Source organism: Pyxicephalus adspersus, chromosome Z (assembly GCF_032062135.1).
Source record: "Pyxicephalus adspersus chromosome Z, UCB_Pads_2.0, whole genome shotgun sequence".
Classification (NCBI taxonomy): Eukaryota; Metazoa; Chordata; class Amphibia; order Anura; family Pyxicephalidae; genus Pyxicephalus; species Pyxicephalus adspersus.
In genome coordinates, this window is record NC_092871.1 from 13,874,081 (window position 1) to 13,893,921 (window position 19,841).

The 19,841-nt window shown below is 33.5% G+C and overlaps 1 protein-coding gene across 1 annotated transcript; it reads right to left on the reverse strand.

Moving 5' to 3' along the window:
- Window positions 1-12,998: 12,998 nt before the first annotated feature.
- LOC140344179 (olfactory receptor 8D1-like) lies at window positions 12,999-14,553 on the reverse strand. Its single transcript, XM_072431157.1, has one exon. It carries the CDS (start codon window positions 14,497-14,499, stop codon window positions 13,561-13,563), a length of 939 nt encoding a protein of 312 aa, XP_072287258.1. The 5' UTR covers window positions 14,500-14,553; the 3' UTR covers window positions 12,999-13,560.
- Window positions 14,554-19,841: the final 5,288 nt, after the last annotated feature.

The window sequence follows — 19,841 nt, forward strand, 5'->3', positions numbered from 1 at the left end:
ATCAAATTGCTCAGATATGGCTCACTGTTGTTAAAACCTGCAAGCTCTTCCTAAAAAAATTGAATGAGTACATTGCTGGAATTTTTATCACAATGTTCATAACTTGTTGGAAGCTAAGAAGCTACAGGCAATCCACATACAGCAGAGCATTAAAAAGAAAAAACTGTATTTTCCAAAATTAAAAAAGGGAGCTACATTGCATTCAGCATAATAACGTCAATCACTTTAGGCTTACAATGTTTACAGCATAATATTGTGACCATGCTGCGCAAGGAATTGGGATATCCGGAAATATTTGGAATAGATGCTAAGCACATAGAACATATGAATTAGTAAAATAATATTTTTAAAGCTGACCTATGTTATGTTAAATGCCTATAATGTTATTGAAACATTGTTACCTTCTATTATAAAAAGTAATATGAGGAACTTTAAAAAAACTTTTCTTTACATTACTTCAATTCCTGATAAAAATATATGTAGTATATTAGTATGCTTTATTAAATCAAATATTTAGGAAAAGAGGCTAAAATTAATTAAAAAATCTTCATAATCTTCATATTTCAAACTTGTCTGCACCACAACTTAAATTTAAATATTCAATTAGTAGTTATAAATTAAATGAAACTCAGATTCCATATCATATTCGTTGAATTTTTAAAGAAATCAAGCCAATACCTGTCACAAAAAAGCATTAAGCAGCTTTTACTAAGCAATCTACATTCAGCCAATAAATGTTTTTCAACTATTAATTATCTCTTAGGTTGATTAACTGCCACCTGAGATTCTGGAAACTCCTAACTTCACACTTATGAACTTATAATTATTTAAAGTCATTTGTTAACTGTAAGAAACTTTTTACAAACTTTCTTTTTTCTCACAGAAGGTTTTCCAAAGAAAGAATTATATTTTGTGAATATTGATGTCAATTTAGAGATTTCTAAATAATATCTTATTTATATATGATATTTTTTTTTAAATGGTTGTTTGAAATCTTTTTGCAGTTCATATAATTGACATATGTGGTTGCTGGTAATTTTAATCTAATTGGTGACACTAAAATCTGAGGAAATAGCAGACACTAAATGTCACTGTTAAGGTGCACCTATCTTAATTTTTTTCATGTCATTTTTTTGCCATTTTTTTAACTGCAGTATGCTGTATAAATTATTCACATTTCAATATACAAAGAACAGCAAGGTTTCCCTCAGGATTCTTTGTATATACGATGTATTGGGATGTGGTCTGGTATGATTAGGTCCTGAAAGGTTTAAATCATTATGATATACACATTTCAAGTTGAATTATGTCTCCTTGAAATCTCTTCATTCTCTGGGACTTTTTACTAAAGTAAAAACAAAAAAATTACAGTTACTTTTAATCCGGAAGTCCATTAATCAATTAGGAGGTTTCTTTGGCCCAGAGCATGTGTGAGATTGGCATTTATTTCCTCCAATAAAAGAAGAGACTTGGGCAAAAGGAGCAGCCAGAGCCTCCTTGGATGCGTGGCATAGGTATCCTGGGAGGCTATGCGCTCCTATTCTGTATTGATTCTGCCTTTAAAAAATGGGTGTTGCACTTAATAAATAAATAAATTTTTACCTTGTATAAAAAGGGCTGTCTATCCTTTTATGTAAAGTAAAAATTTTGAGTTTAGGTCCACTTTAACAGTGGTGATAGGACAATGCACCTATTTTAATATGATATACGCCTTTACTTCTCTTCAAAGTCTTTGTCTATTTATAAAGCTGTGAATCTGGCATTCACTGAAACATTCCCTGGTGGCAATGTCAGATTTACTTCTTTAAAAGTAGATTCCTTGATGTATTAATGTATAAAGAACTACATTAATCTTATATGCCTGGAGTCCAGCATTTAACTTCAGCATTTTATTCTGGAGTATAAAATACACTTACATGTATACGAAAATAGAAATAATTTACCTAATTTTGTAGATTTGGATTAAGACTTGGATAGTAAAACTTCAGATTTTTTTAACCTAAATATCTTTTTAAAATCTTTTAACTTATAATTTATAATTTAACTAATAATTTTACTTGTATTTAGTGGGTTCAGCATTTTTATCTAGAATGTAAAATAATATTTCTAATACACTAAATTAGTGGTAATCAATTTTATTTTGAATAAATTAAGATAAGAATTCAGATACAAAAACTTCACTGTTTTGTTTTTTTCTTAAACATCCTTTTTAAAGTTGATTTCACATCATTATTTTTTAAACTGCAAATCAGTGGGTTCAGCATAGGGATGATAGCTGTATTTAACAGTGAAAATAGTTTGTTGGATATTTTACTGTTCAGGACCACCACTATGTGTGAGGAACAAGTGAAAAAGGCTTTAAGTCTTCCAGTGTCAGAGTTTATGTGGGGGATACATGAAATAATATACACATATGGGATGAAAGTGAAGGAAAATGCAGATAGATGGGAAAGGCCAACTGTATAAAAAAGAGGTTTACTTCAGTCTTATTATTGCATGTAATCTCACTTAGTGGAGAAATATCACAAAAAAAATGATCTATCCTATTGGACTTGTAACAAGTGACGTGTGATAATATACGGCTAGAAGAGAAAGTTCCAAAAAGCCCAACACCCAACAGACACAGGCCAAGAGGACACAACATCTCCAAATCATGATCATGTGATAGTATAATGGTCTACAGATGGCCACATATCGATCTTAACTCATGGCTGCCAAAATCAAAAATTGGTCACTGGTCAATGAAGAAAAAATGTATAACTGGGTCATACAAGAAACATAAGAAACCAATCTATATTTTAAAATAAACATTGTAAATATCTTGTGCAGAGCAGTTGTAGAGCATAACATGTCTAACATGGATAAGTTGGCCAAGAAAAAGTACATTGAGGTTTAAAGGTAAGAGTTCAGACACACCAGTAGAAAGGTCGTCATGTAACCCCCAAGTGATAAGAGATAAATCAAAAGAATTAGAAGGAAGATTAGAAGTTGCAGCCTTGGAACATCCGAGAACCCACTTAGTATGAATTCTGTTATGGTGTAGTTTAAAGAAGACATGGGTCCTCCTTATTTCATTATTTAAAAATACATTTATAAAATTGATGTTGAATCCACTCACCAAAGCATAAAAATATACAAACTCAAAATATCTACACATAAAATAATTATTGTTAACATTTGTACTGCTAGAGGGAGATGCTTCTACTTTAGTTTCTGTTTGCTATAGAAACCCTTGTGAAAACCAAGTAATAGATTGAATTTAAAGCCTAACCAAGCCTAGTCTTGTAGAAATCACATATTCAAATGTTGTCACATTGTTCCTATTTTTGGATAACATGAGGGTGAACATTTTTTTCCATCTTTTTTTCTATAATTTTTCTATTTCTGTCTTTGACGTAAGTGAGCATATTTCCCTCATTTCCAAGCGGCCCATAAAAAATAGGGGGAGCAATAAAAATAAAAGCCAAGTGTGTAAAAAGTTTAAAAAGTCAAGGGAACATTTTTTTTCCCACCAAAATGCTCAGGAATGGCGCACTGGTATAGAAGCTGGTAATGGACTCTCTTAATCAGGGCTTTATATTGCAATACATTAATGAAAAAATGCAAACTTATATATACATCTTTTTACAGTTTATAGTATAAATATTATAATAAAATATTATACAATAAAAAACCTTTATAAAATAATTCAATTCCAGTAAATAGCTACAAAGTTGACCAGTGTTTTAATAAGTTCTGTATGTTATATGTAAGAAATAGGTATGCATAAGTAAAATAAATAATATATATTTTTTACATTTGTATATATTTTTGCAATAAATATACCAATTAATTGATTACATTAAAAAAATAAAAAATTAGCTCTTAATATTATTAATAACTTTATACTTTATACTTATAATAATTATTATTAACTCTTGCCCACTCTAAATTTCCCTGTAAGGGACCACTCAGGCTGCAATAGAAAACCTTCAAACATTCTATCCCTTCTACACTCAATCTAAAAAAAAAAATAAAGAAAGCTGATTTTAATTCTAAAGGTAAAGGATTCAGTTTTTAAAGCAGGGACTCAATTACTGCCATGGAAACACATGGACCTGGACAATTCTCTACCAGGGAATGTTTCAAGGAAAGTTATATTATATGGCATATTGATCCCATTCAGTTCAGGTTTTACAGGGCAAAGTAAAAAACAGATTTCTAGAAACAAAAAAGAAAAGGAAAGATAGCATAGGCATTCTGTAAAAAAAAAGTATAGGTAGACCAACAATTTCCTAATAAATAAATAAATCAGTTAATAAATATTTTTTTTAACTAAATTTGGGAATGCAATTAAAATTGGTTACTGATTTCAAATGTAATATAAGGATCTTAAAAAAAGTTATTCTTCACTTTTACCATTCACTTACCATAAGTGAAAGTCTAGGATTAATTAAAAGATTTTTAATAAATAATAATATTGTAATAGATATATTAAATGTACATGTAATGTTTTTTTACCATTCAAATTCTGAACTTTTCTGAAGCACAATCTTTTGTGATTAAAATTTAAATGTATATTTAAATTTAAAATCCACAGTATAAACCAATTATCCTAAAGGAAATACAGTATGTTGTGTGTTGCATCCTTGCAGAAATCTAGCTAAAAATCTTTCACAAAAAGCATTCAGCAACCTTTACAAAGTAATCCAGAGTCAGTCAATGGGAGTTGAACTATTTATTATATCTTAGGTGTATGCCCCCTGAGACTCTAGACACTCCTGACTTCAAAAATCCGAACATTTAATTATCTGAATTCATTTAGTAGCTTTAACAAACTTTCTTTTACAAACTTCTAATGAGTGAGACTTATACATATACAGGGGTGCCTTCCCTTTTAATAAAGCCATTATTCTTCTGCAGATATTTCCAAAAGCAAATAAATATGATAAGTTTTTGTAACATAAAGTGCATATGTAGCAATTTTGTTCATTTTAGTTTTGGACAGAGGATGAAATGGTTAGCCGCCATGTCAGGATGTTGTTAACAATGAAATAAAAATAAAACAAAGTCAATGCAATTTGGGATATTGTGGCTCCTTCTTTTTCATGGTTTTGATAACTTTAGATCTTTTGGCTGTGGGAACTGCAGTGTCCTGATATATTAACAGTCATATAACACTGTTACAACCCTGAAGCAGGGGAGCCACAATCACCTGAAAAGTGTTGCCTTTGTGTCTTGTCATAGACAAGTAAAGTCATTAGTATTCTTCAAAAGCTAAAGTTTTCAAGACATTTGGTTATCCTCACCCACCTCCACAATCTTTAAATGCCTTTTTCTTTTTTTTTTTCTTTTTTTATTTATAATGAGCCAAAATAATACAAAACATAAGATACAAAAAAAAAATATATATAACTATGAGCAATCATCATCAGTTAACAGTAAAAAACATACAAATCAGATATGCACCAGTTTTCTATTGACAAACAATGCTATTAAAGTCTTAATATATAAAGTAAACAATCATAGTCAGTGGAGATCTTCGCTAATTTAGATTCACATATTTTTTTTTATATAGTTTTTCCATTGAGGGTGAAGATAGGGAATGAAGAATAAAAACCGTGGATAAGGAAGGAAGAGAATAAGGATGAACAATAAGTAAAATAAAGAGAAAAAAAAACAGGTTAATAGCTTAATCAAGAGAAGTATGATTAGCCAGTGGTCATTGGAGACTTATATTTTGCAGAAATAGAAAAGTCATGCCAGTAGAACCATGTCTGGTTAAATCGTACTGTGGTCCCTTTATTGGAAGCTCTCTAATCCTCCAGGTGCTTGGTGTTTTTCCAGGAAGGAGCAATACAAGCTTTTGCAGCATTGACCAAATAAATTGGCACAATTGTTCAAATTCGGTAAGGGAACCACGGTATGTGTAGGCTGGGGGCAAGCTGGAATAAAATTTCCAAAGCTTTAGTGAGTGCCAGATGCACAAAGGGCAGTTTGGGAGAGTAGACTCTGGTAGGGTGGGAACAGACGAGGTATCTGCACTTCAGAAATGTTATACTCCAAAATTGTCACTAGTAAGCCATTGTGCGAACAATGGGTTTTAGAAACTAGGTGCAAAAGCTGTTTTTTTGTGGAGGGCTGACAAGTACTATCTAGGGAGGTAAAAACAGGTCACTTTTAAAGTTGGGCCAATTGTGGGACACTTAGATAAATTCTTAGAGTGGGATTGTGCAACCCATTAATTGGTTGTGCAATCCTGATAGAATTGTTTCTGAAAGGTGCTTTCCAGGGTGGTCCAGGGTGTTTGCATTCAGTTAGCCTACACCAATCCACCACTCAGGGTAAATGTACTACATCATAGTATCTATGAGGATTTGGCATTCCTTTATCTCCTTTATTCTTAGAAAGAATGGGAGTATCTCGGCTGATACGAGAATCCACACAGACAAAAGCAGCAAATTTCACTTGCTGGACCTGTAGAAAGGAGGATGGTATCACTATGGGAAAAGTTTGGAGAAAGTAAAGAAGATGTGGCATTATTGTCATTTTCAAAATATTATTCCTTACAAACCATGTGGAAGGTCCCCTGTCTCCATTTATTCATATCTGATTTAGTAGAAGCCAGTAAGGGTGTAAAATGCTGGACTCTGGGTATATATGATTATTGTAGCTCTTTAATAATTAATACATAATTAAGGGGTCTATTTATAAAGCAGTGAATCTGACATTTCGTAATGGAGATTTAAATATTGTTATTCAAATACAAGGTTCTGAAAGATTCTTCACCAGTAGTAGTAATTATGTACAGATTTTGGGGAGGAGCTCTCTCAGTTCTTCTTGTCTATACATGATGGTACAGCCTCCATGGTTTTAAAGAAAGCATTTATGAAAAGGTGACCCTGGACCCTAAAATCTGGTCTTAAGGCGGACTAGAAAGCAGAGTGCTATTGTGCATCACACCTTGTATGCACCGTCCAAGTTGAAATGCAACTTACTAAACTTTTTTGTGTGCTTTGACCCATGCCAAAAATACAGCTTTTGTTATTTGCCTTTCTGATGGCTGTCATAGGTGGAGAATTAACTTGGAGAGGGTCACACAGTACAGCGTATACCACCTTCCAGGTTTTTTTTGTGAAGACCAGATATCCCTTATTCATACCATAGAAAAACCTATACTGCATACTAGTGGAATGGAGGGTAGACAGAGGGTGTGATATTTTTTTAATCCCAGGAATCCTGCTGACAATAAACACATGTGTTTTTTTAATCCTATGGGTCATAAATACTGATTATCTACCCCATCAGGTAAGACAAGTGTTCAGGGTGAAATACTGATTGGCTGGTTTTTATCTATCATCACACTTTATTGGAAATCATGTGACCATGTGATTGTATTAAGGTACTGGTGGAATGCTACAGTAGCTATTAAATAGGATGGAACTTCTCCTATAACTTTGTTTCAGGAGAGCTGAGTTAGCAGCTTGCAGAAGACAGTAAAAGTAAAATGTAAAGAACATTTCTTCTTCAATATTGTAGTATATATTTATTGGAAATTAGGTTGTTTTTGGATTATTTATATATTAAATGACTCGACTTTACCTAGCCTAAAGGCTTGGCCTGATTTATTAAAACCTTTAATTGGATTTCCTAAAAGTAATTTGCTTTCTTAGCAAATGTTTTTCATCCTTGACAAGATCCATTCAGGTTTGCTAAATCACCCAGCTTCACTGATGAAAGTATTAATATTAATAGTGAAAGGCTAGGATTAATTTAAAGATTTAAAATAAACAATAATTACATTGTAATAGATACAATAGCTGAGTAATGTTATTAATAAATGTACATCTAATGTTTTACCCTTTTGAACTTTTCTAAAGCACAATTCATATTTAAATTTAAAGTCTTAGGAAATATGTTGTCGGTTGCATCCTTGCAGAAATCAAGCCAATAACGTTCAGGAAAAGCATTCAGCAACCTTTACAAAGTAATCTAGAGTCAGTTATTAGAAGTTGGACTATTCATTATCTCTTAGGTGTATGCCCTCCAAGATCCTAGAAACTTCTGATTTTAAACTTCTTAACTTTTAATTAGCTGAGGTCATTTAGTAGCTTTAACCAACTTTTTTTTACAAAGTCCTGATGAGTAAGACTTATAAGTGTACAATGCTGCCTACTGTTTTAATAAAGGCCATTATTCTTCTGCAGATCATTCCAAAAGCAGATAAATATGATAAGTGCTTGTAACATAAAGTGCATGTATAGCCATTTTTTCATTGTAGTTTTTGACAGAGAATTAAATGGTTAGCCGTCATGTCAGAATGGTATTGTTAACAATGTGTAGGTGGGTCAGGAGCACCATACATAAATAGACTTGAAATCTGCAACTGGTTGAGGAAAAATGATGTATCACGTACAACTCTGTTAATGCAATTTGGGGAATCATGGCTTCTTCTTTTTCATGGCTTTAATGACTTTAGACATGTTGGTTTTGGGAATTACATATATATATATATATATATATATATATATATATATATATATAGCATATATGCAGATATATAACACTGTCACAACCCTGAAGAAGGGGAACCACAATCACCTGAAAAATGTTGTCAATGTTTTATATCATACAGAAAGTAATTTCAAGACTTTATATTTACACCTAGCTGTCCTTACCCACTTCCAAAATCTTTGTATTCTTCATAGGATCCTCTTTTCAGGAATCTTCCACAAGACCTCTTATGTAAAACTGATTTTACATCATTATTTTTCAAACTGTAAATCAACGGGTTCAGCATAGGGACAATAGCTGTATTTAAAAGAGCAAATAGTTTTTTGGATGTTTGACTGCCTTTTGAAGCTGTTGCTATATACTGAAATATTATTGTCGTGTACAACATGAGGACTACCACTATGTGTGAGGTACATGTACAGAACGCTTTGCGTCTTCCAGTGTCAGAGCTTATATGAAGGATGCATAAAACAATATACACATATGGGATAAAGGTCAAGAAAAACGAAGCTGATAGATGTAGAAGTCCAACTATAAAAAACATAAAGGTCAAAAGAAGTTGCTTCACTACATGTAACTGCAAAAACACAAAAACATACAAATACAGAATATATGTACATAAAATAATTATTATAACTATTAGTATTTGTGGGAGAAGTATGTCTATTTCTGTATGTGTATGGGGATATGATTTTTTACTATAGAAAACTTTTTGGTTCTTTGTAAACCTATTTTTCAAATTTCTTTTAGGTTTTGTGAATGCAAATATCAGCTTCAAATTATTTTTCAGAACACAGGAGATGTCCCAAAGTTTTGACTGCATATGGGCCCTTTGGTGACTTACTTATAAAGGTGGCCCATGTTTGTGCAAATGTGACAATGTACACTCAATGAGAGACTGTTGTCACCCAAGAACTATTCTTGCCTAAACATTGCCAGACCTTCAATGCAAGATCACCAGCTTGGATTTTAATATATTCTCTTTACCTAAACTCAAAATAACTTCTGAATTAACATTTACAGTAGCCCAGAGTTAGGATTTTTAGGGACAAAATGCTAACCAGGTATTTTAAGTTAATGTGCTGTTTATAAAATGGGATAGTAAACAAATATTTTTATTAATAATGATAAAAGTTAGTAAAAACATATCTTTAAACTTACAAAATATTACATTTATGAAAGTTATTTGAAAATACTTACATCGATTTATAAAGGGCTTAAAAACAAATTGGGTTATAACGCAGCATTATATTATAAACCATGATAAAATGTGTATTATGACTATTGTCCGTTACTAAAAGAAAACATAATTATGTCAGAAAAAAGGCTTAAAGATAAGAGATAAAAGGTTTTAAAGATCTAAAACACCAATATTTGTATATCTATTCCATGAACACAAGAGCAAGTGTTCAGCATTTTTAAATACATTTACTCATTATTGCATACAAACATATATTGTATCCACTTCCAAATTAAAATCTCTTGCTTAATGTGATGAAAAAACATAAATAAAAATGCAAATTAAATAATCCGAATTGGATTCCATACTACTAATTTGATTTCATATTTTCATATCTGTCATATCTCTGCAGAAATACAGCTATAAAGGACCCAATAACTTGCAATTAAAAATGGAAAAATATTCAGCAATTTTTCCCATTCTGATACACAGTCAGTAGTTGTTGAATTATTTATGATCTCTTAGCTAAGTTGAAATGAGGTCACCTGGGATTCCGAGTTCAGACATGAACAATTATTAAAAATCCTTAAGTAGGTTTAACAAACTTTGTAGAAACTTGTCAAAGTAGTGATGGTCCAAACTTTTACATATGTACACTGCCATCCAACTTGCTTCCCAGCTTTGAAAATAAAGTTTGGAATATACTTTTATAGCACACCATCATTCTACAAGAAAACCAAGTCAACAAAGTAATTTCAGTATTTCAGAGATGGGCAAAACTGCCTGGGTTCTCTTTGTCAAGGATTTGGTGAAAGCTTTTTGAAGTTTGTCAAAGTGGAGGTTAGAGGTAACCTTTATAAATTCCATGGGATTGCATACACAAGCATTGCCATGGGTGGGTGACATATTTTTTAATAATATGTTAATGTTTTTATTATTATGTATTGTGGTTATTACATTTACCTTGTGTGAATGGATATGGGGTACTAATGAACCCCTGTATTTGGTTGCCTAGTAGGGGGGCAGGTATCTGGTTGTCCCATTATTATTATACGTAGGCTTCCAGATTGCATGCAATTTTACTGTATTTTATATCTGAGAAAAGAAAACAAGGGAGTTCAAACCAGACTCTTATCCTGGTATGCAGCCTGGGTGTCCAGAAGGCGGGAAGTGAGCATGAAGCATTTCTTCCCCCATACTTTCCTTCAACAAGCCCCATTTTTAACTTTATCATTGAGGGGTCCTAATGTTGAGCAAAGGGACCAATTTCCATGAAGAGGATGTGGAATCATATTGGGGTGGCCGTCTCCCATGGGATTAAATACAATGATTCACAGTAATCCTTACCTACTCCTCACGCATTTTAAAATACACAACCAAAGTACTTGCAAACTATGAAAAAAGTCCATTATTACAAAAATACAAAATACAGATATATACTTAATGTTAACTTTATTTATTTATTTATTTTTAAAAGTAAGTTTGTATTATTGTGTAAATCAGCAATATAACTTCAGGTCAGGTTCAACAAACATTCATTTGTAAACAAAACACTACAGGCCCTTCTATTGATGGTTGTAACCCTCAAGACTGTAAATTTATCTCAGCTAAATCGACTGTAATTTTGCAAACTGTTAGGAGCCTCAAAGCTGCAGAACTGAAATTGAACGCCCAAGCAAGGCTCAACCCCCATATTTATTCAGGACTATACAAGGTACTTTCCAGGAAAATGATCACTTTTTCATGTTGTGGCTTTTATTAGGTACGCAGTGATCAAAGGCCCAGGTATAATGAAGGTATATTAGGGGAGTCCAAAATAATTTATTTCCACAAAGAAATTAATTGCTTGAAGGTTAAAACCAGAACATGCTGTGCGTGGTGGAGAGAAAAAATAATAGTAGATGACATGTTTTTAAAATGGCTTCAGTGGCTATGGGTTTTTAACACATCAGGGGTCATTGAAACCTGGAAGCCCAAACAACATTTAGCATTTTCACCATGCTCTGGATAAACTTTTAATAAATGGAATAAGTAGAAATTAGTGGGGCCACTATCAAAGCTTTAGGTGGGCCACGGCCACCCCTGTGACCCATGGGGAAGTATGTCTACTGTAATTTTCCAGGGGACTGCTAGGCATTTCCTGTTCTTTTCTACATCTGATGCCAACTCAGACTACTGCCCTTGCATCTTCCCTTTCATACTACCTCCTATACAATCCATACCACCTTCTTATACAATCAAAACAACAAAGGTGGCAGAAAAGAAACAGTAGACAGCATTGTAGCCATTAATTCTACCAAGGACATGCGATGGCCCAGGAATGCTTGGCAGGTAACATTGGCAGCCCCCCAGTCCAGTCCACAACTTCTTGGTCCTCCTCCCATTCCTGAGTCTCTTCCAGAAAGCTAATAGCTGCTGCTCATAATATTAGTGATCATAGTAATTCTGTGGAGTGTAGTCATACAATGTCCAGTGGGTGCATCTTCACACAGGATTCCTCCTATCTACAGCCATAAATTCCATGTGTGAATCTCCTTTACCTAGTTAAATCTTACTAGGTCAAATGTCCTTCAATTCTCCTATGCACAGTAATACTTTAATACCCTCTTGTGTAGTGAAAGGTGAACTTGCTCCAATAATATTCACCAGCAAACATCATAGAAGTTCATGTGAGGCAAACTGGGTCCTAGGGCTAATGACTTCAATTAAACAGGCCTAGTGAGCTAGCCACGGCCATTGTGGAAAAGTACCAACACAAAAATGTTTTTGATGGGGGTGTCTTTTTGGAGCGGAAGGAGCCACATACTTGCAGTCCCTCTGCTAGGGGCAAGTCAGACCTTGTATCTTGTTTGCTGGGTTGTATTTTCTGTGGGGGGGGGGGGAAATGATTGAGAGGACTTTGCAGCAGATCATCAAAGTAATATTAATTTTGCATGGAGGCATAGAAGATTTTAACTTTTATATAGACCCCAGTGCAGATTTTTGGGTAATAATAATAATATTAAGAAGAGGGGTCAGTCCAGGAAGTATGAGGCTTTATAAAAAAAAATACTCTAATTTGTATAGAGTTTTTTTATAGTTATACTTTTAGTATGGTATTTAAAAAAAACTTTAATATGACTATCCCATCAGAATAACACCTATCACAAACTTGTGTATATTGTGTTTTGCTTTTCAGTGTATGAATTCAGTTTTCTTTGAATCAAGTACAGAGTTAAAGAGAGTTTCCAAAAACTACAACATAACTTCTCAAACATTTACATAATGTCAGTATATTATATGTTGCCCAGAGTATGCAATTCACAAGCCTATGTCTTTGCCATTCTTATGTGTAAAGGTGTATTTGGTAAGTACAAGCCCATGTGAGAAACCCATACACACATGAATAAAACTGACAATATAGATAGTATGCCTGTTTGGATTCAGAAAGTCTTTGTGTACTTATGTTTTATGTAATGCAGCAAAAAATCATTATTAACTTGTACTTATATAATGCTGTACTTTACAAGTCATTGGTCATGTCACTAACTGTCCCTTAGAGTGCCTTCCCACCCATAGTCCCTACTATAGTCATAGGTCATTAGGGCCAATTTTTGTAAGAATCCACTTACCTAACTTGTTTTTGGGTTGTGGGAGGATACCAGAGTAAGAAACTCACACAAACATAGGGAGAACATACAAACTCCATTCTGGACAAGATTCAAACCTGAGTCCCCAGTAATGTGAAGGCAAGAGTGCTAGCCATGGAGCCCAACCTGTCATTCAGCATCTTTCTATATTACAGCAGGAATTTTTGTAATGTGAATGACAGCTTTGTTTTGAACATCCACAGGTGTTCCCTGAAATATGCACAATTTAAAAAGCAAACNGAGATACTAAAATATTCTTCATTTCACATTCCTATACCAATAAAACCCCTGTTTTAGAGCCCTTTTTACATCTTCATTTTTTAAACTATAGATAAGGGGATTTAGTATTGGGACAGCAGCTGTGTTTAACAATGAGAAAAGTTTATTTAAATCCAAGTTGTCCATGGAGTTTGTCCTCAAATATTGGCTTGCGAGAGTTACATAGAGAAGGAAAAGAACTGTCAGATGTAAAGAACATGTATAAAAGGCTTTACGTCGTCCACTGCTGGATGCAATCCTCATTACGGCATGAAGGATAAAAGCATAAGGCACAATGGTCAGAAGTAAGGGACAAGTTGAAAGCACTAGGGCATAGGTAAAAATTAAAAGATTTATTATGGAAGTATCACTACAAGAAATCTTCACCAGGAGCATGATATCACAAAAGAAATGGTTTATTTCATTAGATGTAAAGCATGTAAACCTTGAGATAACCAAAAGATGAGGAATAATTTCTAAGAAACTCAGCACCCAACAAAACATGGCCAGAGAAGCACAGACAACACGGTTCATGACTAAATGATAATGTAACGGATTACATATGGCCATATATCGGTCATAACTCATGGTGGTCAGAAGGAACAGCTCAACACATACCAAGGAAATAAATACATACATCTGTGTCACACATGGAATGAAAGCCACCTTTCTGTTACCTGTTATGAAGGTGAGAAGGACTGTATGTAATGTTACAGTAGAAGATGTAATATCCACTAATGACAAATTACTCAAGAAAAAGTACATTGGTGTATGGAGACGATGATCTATAAAGACCAGGAGAAGAATGGTCATATTTCCACCAAGAGTGACAACATAAATAAGAAAAACCAGAATGAAAATTGGAACCTGAAGCTCTGGAACAACTGAAATTCCTTTGATGACAAAATATTCAGGAGAAGTCCAATATGTAAGATTCATAGATAATGTTTAAGCTGAACTTAAGACCGATAAAAAAGAAGGATCTGTAAAACACTTAGATCCAGAAGAACAAAACCTCACATCATTGGCAAGTAAAAGAACTAATAATAACAAAAAAACATAAATCCGAAGTTAAAATATGTACTTTATCTGTGTGTTTAGCTTTTTGCATGGAGTTCAAGCTTAAGGTAAACTTGTGTGTTCAAACACTGAATATGTTATGCCCACAATTTTTTTAAAGATTAGTTGTATAAAACCAATTTTATAGGTAAATATACATAACAATTCCTGTACAAATACCTGTTTCACGTGCCCAAGCATGCTTCCTTAAGGTATTTGAGCTGGTAGCTATTTTTAAAGTTTGTCTAATACAAAAGCATCATAAATTAGATGTAATATCAATAAACATGTCCATATACTACCATAAGCTATGGAGGAAGAAGAAAAGTACTATTAGAACAAGCTTAGTCACCATTTATAAGGGGAAGGCTGAATTTTTTTCATCATTCGCTAGAGCAGCCATAGGATTCTTTCAGTGCTTGTTAGAGGTTTCTTGAGCAATGAGCAATTTGTGCATCAGATCAATTACCCCTCACACTAATAATCTTTTAGGCTATCTGTAAGCATGACATTCTTCCCAATGGCCAGCAATGTAAGAGGTAATATCTGTGGATGAAACAGACCTGAAAATAATTCAAAATTATATATGAAATGCATGATATATATACAGTATATTAAGCAAAATACTATGCAGTAAGTGAAAGAATGAGAAGTCAAAATGTTTAAAATTCACATTAATGAATAAATACAAATTTCACATAATTTCAGTAAATTTAATCTAATTACTTTAAGGGTATAAAAAAAATCTATAAAGCTGACATGCAACAAGTATCTTGTGCATTATTTACTTTATGCAAAAAAGTTAGAATACTGGATGTCGCACAATACCAAATACCTTCTATTTTTTCCTAACTTAAATTTTTTATTTTAAATGTACAATACCTCTTAATTATCATAGAGAACAGTCATTAAAAAGTGAGACAAAGATTCAACATATCCCCTTGTAGAATATACAGACAATACGTATTCAACTATTTATTATATCTTGGCCAAGTTGACTGAAAGTCACCTGGGATTCTTCAATCTCATGGGAACAGACTTAATTATAAGAAGTAAGTCAATTAACTTAAACACTTTATAAACTTATTTTACTTATTATGAAGAAGTTACACTTGTAGTCAACTTGGTTGATCAAGGCCTAGTTTTCAAAGCAAGTCAATTATTTTAAACAGTTTGTAAACTTCTTATTTAACAAGTTGAATTTAAATTGCAAACATTTTGGTCAACTTGATTGATTGAAGGTCTTTATCATCCAATAGTTTCAAGGGCATAATTACTTTGCATGGCCTCTGTCAAAGCAATTGACACACCTTAGGCCTAATTTTGTATATCTACTCTAGCTCTCCTCCTATATGACATCCCTGCTGTTCACTATCACATTTTGCTTGTGGGAAATCGCTGTTCACTATCAAATTTTGCTTGTGGGGCATCTTTTTAATTTTTTGCATATGATCTATTTTGTCCAATAAAATGCCATTGAGCATTTAAAGAAAAACTAAGGTCTTGATCATATTCAATGGAATATGCGGTTCAGCATTATTCTGAAGATGACCCAAATTGTGTAAGCCTTAACAGTAATTGAAAATTAACCACAATTTTTTATCAAATGAATTTTATTGTGGTTCAATTTTTATTGCTTAGCAGTTAAAAGGAAGTCAATATTTTTCTACTGAAATGAATCCAGTGTAGTATACCCAACATGAATAAATATAGACCCTAGGGTCAGGCCAGCAAAGAATTTTCCATCATAGGTGCCATAGGGGAGGGGTCGTAGCTATTGCGAAGGACCTGCCATTCCCGCAGACCATACACAAAGAGCAGCTTTTACAATGTTATCTGTAGAGACCATCCGCAACTAAGATAGTAGACAAATATATATTTAATAGTTCATTGTGTGTGCTGCTTTTTAAAATTTAGAAAGAAGGCTATTGCACTGCTGAATTACCATAAATCTGAAAATAAAAGACACTTTTTCATGGTTTTATTAAAAAAGGGTCAATTTTATATGGGTGGCACAGTGGTTCTTGGCTAGCATGCTGACTCTGCAGCTCTTGCATGGTGTTTGAATGTTCTCCCTGGGTTTGCATACATTTTTACCCACATATTTGTAGGCTTTTTGGTTTTCATCCTAAAATGGCCTTGGGCTGTGTAAGGACATTAGATTGTGAGCCTTCTGAGGGTCAGTGACATGACTATGACTGAACAGTGCAGTGCAATATGTTAGCACTATGTAAAGACGAGATAATAATAACACAAGACTGAAATTGAAAAAAAAATCTAATGTTTTCACTGATTCTTGGGGTGCTGAATCCAAAAATGCAAGTGTTAATGTGTATTATGCCACAGGTTAACTTACATCACATTAATGAAACCTATTTATTTGAATAGGATGCTGGAAGTACACCCAGAGTAATAATCATGGAACAAAAAACAACACCAATGTTCAGTTACCATGCTTGGCCATGCACACAGCAATGCATGAACCTTGGTGTGCCACAGTACAGTATTGAAGCTACAGTGTATTTGGCATTGAGGTATTATTGCAACTTCAGTGCAAAACAGAATAATATTTGAATTTACCTTTCACTGCGTGTTTACTTCCTAAAACCAGTACAAAATTTCTGGTTTGCTAAATGACCAGTTACATGTATTCTTCCAAATCAGGTTTGAATGTGTTAGCTGGTTTTAAAGAAACCTTTATTTCTGACAAACTAAGTTTTAATAAATTAAGCATACATACCCTTCAATTTTCGTATGACAGACACTGTCCTTCTTCCTTTTTAGTTCCATCATCGGGCTATGGGTTGGTTGAAATGGCACTCATATATTACATTGTACATTCAATACAGGCATTATTCAAACCAAAAGAGGCTTTAAGCCTAGACAAGACAAAGTCAAGACAAGATTTAGGAGGGTAATGAAGGGTAAGAGGGAAGGTTTGTTATGTTGTTTTTTTTAGGTGAGTTCCCTGGTTCACACAATGCTTTCCTAATTCTATGCCAGTGTCTGGTGTTGCTGAAAAAGATTTAATGTGGAAAAATTAACGACATATCAGAAGTAATTTGAAATGAAAGAAAAAAGAAACCATACATCGATCGAAAAAAGAAATCCATGGATCCCTCTGGAGGTTTTTTTTTGGATTGGGACCCGCGTCATCCTGGAATCCTCTTTTGTCCTGGTAGAAGCCCTGGGTGCCGCCATCTACTTTGTCCTTCTTCTGTCTTTCGCCTACTTAACCAGATCTTGCACTGCACCGGCGCAAAATTGGATGATATATATGGGGGAAAAAAGAATGCCGATCACATTACACATATGTGAAATTGGCATCTTCTTTTTTCCTATTTTAGCAATTATCTCCTTCTGCACATGTCTGAGATAGAGATCTCTGCTCTGTGCTTTTTAATTTTTATTTTTTAAAAAGAGCTTTTACCTTCTAGAAAAAGAAGATAATTTTTACCTTATATAAAAAGATTGTCTACCCTTTTATGTAAGGTAAAAAATTTAGTTTTAACTTTAAGGCTCATAACCATAATATAATGCATAGATTTGTAAATGTCCAACTCATAGCTATTAGAACAAAAACCAGTTGGAGGATATGATGAAAGAATAACCATTTCAAAATCACAAAATGCTTACAATTCTGAGAAGTACATAAAAATCTGGGGAAGAATTTCCAGACAAATCAGTTGAAGAATGATGAAGTTATTTCTGAGTGTGATGAGGGATATTATTAACACATAGAGGAAGATTGGAACTTGAAACATTAGTGATTATCTAGATAATACCAAAAAAGGTGCTTTTTTGAACAGATAGAAGTCATCTTTATTTAACATAACCTTAACAGAAATATGCTTGTAATTTTACTAGTAATATTTACAACATGTTATTTATATATTTTACATAAGTCCCTCTGATCCCCCCTCTAGCTTTATCTGAGTATTTTGTTTTATTCATTCCTAAGATATACAGTATTGAAACCATGACCAACCTGGTTCCTTTTGTTGGCCTTTATGTCAATATTGTGTCCTGTAGAGTTCCCAAGGGTTGAGATTGATGGAGTGGAGTTTGATGGCAAGGACTGATGATCAGATAACTATTCTATGCTAACTTGTGTTCAGGTTTTTTTAAATGTATTTTTATATTGAGATGAGGTGCTTTAAATAAAACCAGAGGATAAAAAACTGTGGGATGGGGTAGGTTACATCAGTCTAGACTTAACTTTAAAGCCCTTTTAACATCTTTATTTTTTAAACTGTAAATAAATGGATTTAACATCGGAATGGCAGCAGTGTTAAATAAAGCTAAAATCTTTTTAGATTCCAGGGTACTAGCTTGGTTTGGTGTCAAATATTGGCTGGCGAGACTTGTATAGAGCAAGGTCACAACTGTGAGATGTGAGGAACATGTATAGAAGGCCTTGCTTCTTCCAGTTCTTGTAGAGATCTTGAATATAGCATTTACTATGAAAATGTATGGAAGAAAGGTGAGCAAAAAGGGAGTAAAGATCATAGGAAATATCCCTTCTATGAAGAACAGAAGTTCCAAAACAGTGGTGTCATTGCAGGAAATTTTCATTACGGGGACAATATCACAGAAGAAGTGGTTGATTTCAATGGAGGAATAGCAGTTATACCTATATACTATAATAAATGGAGGCAGGACTTGGCAAAAGCCCAATGTCCAGCTCATTGAGACCAACAGATTACATATTCTACTGTTCATGACTAAATGGTAATGCAAAGGCTTACAGATGGCTACATATCGATCATAACTCATAGATGCCAATATTAATAATTCATGACCAGCGAAGGAACCAAACAGGTACATTTGTATCATACATTGAAGAAATGAAACACTTTTATCACTGGTAATGAAATTTAGAAGGAGTTTATGTAATGAAATGGTACAGCAACAGATGTCAATCACAGACAAGTTGCCCAGGAAGAAATACATGGGTGTATGGAGCAGTGGATGGCGACAAGCAACAAGAATGGTCAGGTTACCGCTCACAGTTATAACATACATGATGAGGACAAGAAGGAAAATTGGAAACTGCAATTTTGGGTCATCAGAAATTCCTTTAATGATAAAATATTTGATGGTTGTCTGATTTATAAACATTTTCTAAGATTTTCTAAGTTTCCAGACCTAAATATAGAAACAAAGACATATATTAGTGGAATGGCTTAAATTACCCCCCACAATCCCCATGTGTATTTTTG